The 3,420-nt window shown below is 42.7% G+C and overlaps 1 protein-coding gene across 1 annotated transcript; it reads left to right on the top strand.

The window, feature by feature from the left end:
- Window positions 1-322: 322 nt before the first annotated feature.
- On the top strand, window positions 323-2,727 carry opa3 (outer mitochondrial membrane lipid metabolism regulator OPA3; the record flags this gene model as incomplete). Its single annotated transcript, XM_080547223.1, has 2 exons — window positions 323-464; window positions 1,309-2,727. The coding sequence occupies 2 exons, from the start codon at window positions 323-325 to the stop codon at window positions 1,641-1,643; spliced, it is 477 nt and encodes a 158-aa protein (XP_080403349.1). The 3' UTR covers window positions 1,644-2,727.
- Window positions 2,728-3,420: the final 693 nt, after the last annotated feature.

Below are 3,420 nucleotides of genomic sequence, written 5' to 3' on the forward strand. Positions count from 1 at the left end.
GAATCTAAAATATAAGACATATTTAGAGTTATTTCACACTTTATTGTTAAATACATAATTCCTATGTGTTCATTCATAGTTTTGATGCCTTCAGTGAGAATCTACAATGTAAATAGTCATGAAAATAAAGGAAACGCATTGAATGAGAAGGTGTGTCCAAACTTTTGGCCTGTACTGTATATACTATGTGTGTGTTACCTCACTGGTAACTTTCACCTCTTTTCCTTACGTTACGCTCTTCGGTTACGCAACGAATGTTTATTAAACGTCATCACGTTGTCTCCTCCCACCTGACCCGCCGAGGTGAAGCACTTCCGCCAAGATGGTTGTCGGTGCCTTCCCCATCGCCAAGCTGCTCTATCTGGGCGTCCGGCAGATGAGTAAACCCGTGGCCAACAGGATAAAGGCTGGCGCTCGAAGGAGCGAATTCTTTAAGACCTATATATGTCTCCCTCCGGCGCAGAGTAAGTCATTTCTGACCATTTGCAGGCAGCTACAGTCTCTATGAGAGCCAGAGGTTGGAGTGAGAGGTGTGACCGACATGTGTAATAACCAATGGGGTTCATTTGAGGGGTGTGACCGACAGGTGTAATAACCAATGGGGTTCATTTGTCACTGTTGTTAAGCCAATCGTTTAAACGTGCTCAAAGTGCATCCAATGTTGCCCTTTCCCTTGACTGAAGTAGAAATGACTCAATAGTGCAGTACATCGGTCAGGGGGTGGGCACTCGTTTGTCATTGAAGTTGTACTATTAATGGTGTGTTCGTTTGGTTCTCGTGAACTCAGGACGTTAGAGAAGGCGTTAGTGCTTTTTGAAGTTGGGACAATAATGGACCTATCGCTAAGCCACGCCCCCTTTTAAAACTCAGACAAACAAACAAACAACGCTTCACTGACAGTGACTGAATGACATTCAATGACTTACAATGGCGGGAGTTGGCAAATTTCTGATTTACCACAGAAAGTAATATTTTTAAATTTTATTTTATTTTTTTAAAGATGACAAGAATATTTCGTCTAGAAGCTTTTCACCATCAGATATTAGCGAGTTGTTTGTCAGAGTTTTCTGCCTGTAGTGACTTTTGCTGTGATATGATTGGACAATTTCTATTTTGGGGCGTGGCTTAGCGATAGGTCCATTGAATGTCTAGCCTAATATAAGCCAATATCTAAAATTCTGATATTCGCCTTTGCCATAACCTAGATGAAATCAATTAACTTAGAAAAATGAGTGACAGTTCAGCCCAGGCCCATAGACTACTGTCATCAGTTACTCGCAGTTAATTTTGCTGTGCACTTTTTTGCAGTTTACCACTGGGTGGAGATGAGAACCAAGATGAGGATCATGGGCTTCCGAGGCGCCACCATCAAGCCCTTAAACGAGGACATGGCGGCCGAGCTGGGGGCCGAGCTGCTGGGGGAGGGCATCATCTTCCTCATCGGCGGAGGCTGCATGCTGCTGGAGTACAGCAGACAGGCCGCCAACTCACGACACAAAGAGGAGGAGTTGAACGGGACGATCATCAGCCTGCAGACTCAGCTTGGAGAGCTGGCCCTGACCACAGAAACACTGGATGCCCGACTCAGAGAGGTCAACAGGCTGCTACTATCCCTCCCCGCGCCCGCGCCCACCCAGAAATGATATGAGTGGTTCCTCCTGGCTGAGGAACGGCATGGGACTGTTCTGCAAGCTGTATGTGGAGTAGAGAAGGTGCACCGCACTGCAGCACTGCCATACGACACAGCTTGACAACAGTCCAGCCGCCCATACCCTTGTCTCTACCCTCGTCCCCAACATTGGGTGCAGGTGGACCTAAGCTTACGCGCGTTGTGGTTTTGTGTGTCGTTGTCGGCACCTGTTTGAGCAACCAGATGTAAAGAGGATTCACTATGATATTCATAGTGTATTTATTTGGCTGATTTATTCACCAATCATTCCAGGTTTATTTATAACATTATAACATTCACATTATTCACAACGTGAAGCCATTATATTAGATATCAGTAACTGTTCAAACAGATCATCGTCATAACATTTGAGTGATCTTTTGGTTGAATGTGGCACTTATGATACATGTAGATCTGGCTAGGTAGGTGGCATTAAGGTGGCATTAAGGTAGTGACTGTGTGGGATTGACTTGAGCTACTTGGATTTGGGTGGACAAGTCGTGCACTACAGTATTACAGTAAAAACTGGGATTGGACCTATCGCTAAGCCACACCCCGAAATAGAAATTGTCCAATCATATCACAGCAAAAGTCACGACAGGCAGAAAACTCTGACAAACAACTCGTTAATATTTGATGGTGAAAAGCTTCTAGACAAAATATTCTTGTCATCTTAAAAAAAAAATATATATATATATTACTTGCTGTGGTAAATCAGAAATCAGAAATTGGCCAACTCCCGCCATTGTAAGTCATTGAATGTCATTCAGTCACGGTTGGTCAGTCAGTCACTGTCAGTGAAGCGTTGTTTGTTTGTCCGAGTTTTCAAAGGGGGTGTGGCTTAGCGATGGGTCCATTCGCTAACTGGGAATGCTCCTAACTCATGGTTGACATTTATAGATGCATCAACAAAAATCCCCCTCTCTCTCAAAGTGAAGTACGGAAATGCAATATTGTCTTGACACACTGTGTGAATCCCTTTACTGGTTGAGATTCAAATATATAGATATATTACCTGTGGCATGTGCATACAATTGTAATGTACAAATGTGTAAAAAATAAAGTGAAATGTTCTCCACAGTCATTATAGATTTCTGTACTATTTATAAAAAAAAATTGTTCTTTATTATTGACTTGGTTGTGTCATAGTAGCTAACCCTCGAAAACAGTTTTCTCACCCAAAGTGTGCTAAAGAAAGGCACATAGCTTTCATAACTAGACATTGTTTTTGTTTTATAAATGTTTTTGTTTTATAAAAGTGCTGCTACCTGACAAGGAATATGCTTTTTTTACTATCGCATGTCTTAATTTAGCTGCTCAACACACTGGTATCAAATCAATCATTTTAAAGAGGCAGTCTGGGATATATGCATTATATATATATATATATATATATATATTAGGATAACTGGACTCCCCATACCCAACCTCACAGCACTAAACAACAGGGCCATCTCATGCATCGCAACCACAACAGAACAGGACATCACCCACCCACTCAACCTGTACCTCGCCCCACTGCCACCCGGGCGTAGGTACAGAACGCTAAGGTGCAAAAGGGCTCGCTTTGGCTAAAGCCTGATCCCCGCAGACATTGTTGCCTTAAATAACAGACCGCGCTGAGTGTGTGTACTTGTGTATCTGTCATGTGTAGTACTGTCTGTTGTTGTCTGTGTTATACGGTGTTGTATATATGTATACTGCACAGTGGTGTGAAAATGAATTTCCCCCTGGGGACAATAAATCTAATC

Source organism: Nansenia antarctica (genome assembly GCF_963989245.1).
Source record: "Nansenia antarctica genome assembly, chromosome: 17".
NCBI lineage: Eukaryota > Metazoa > Chordata > Actinopteri > Argentiniformes > Microstomatidae > Nansenia > Nansenia antarctica.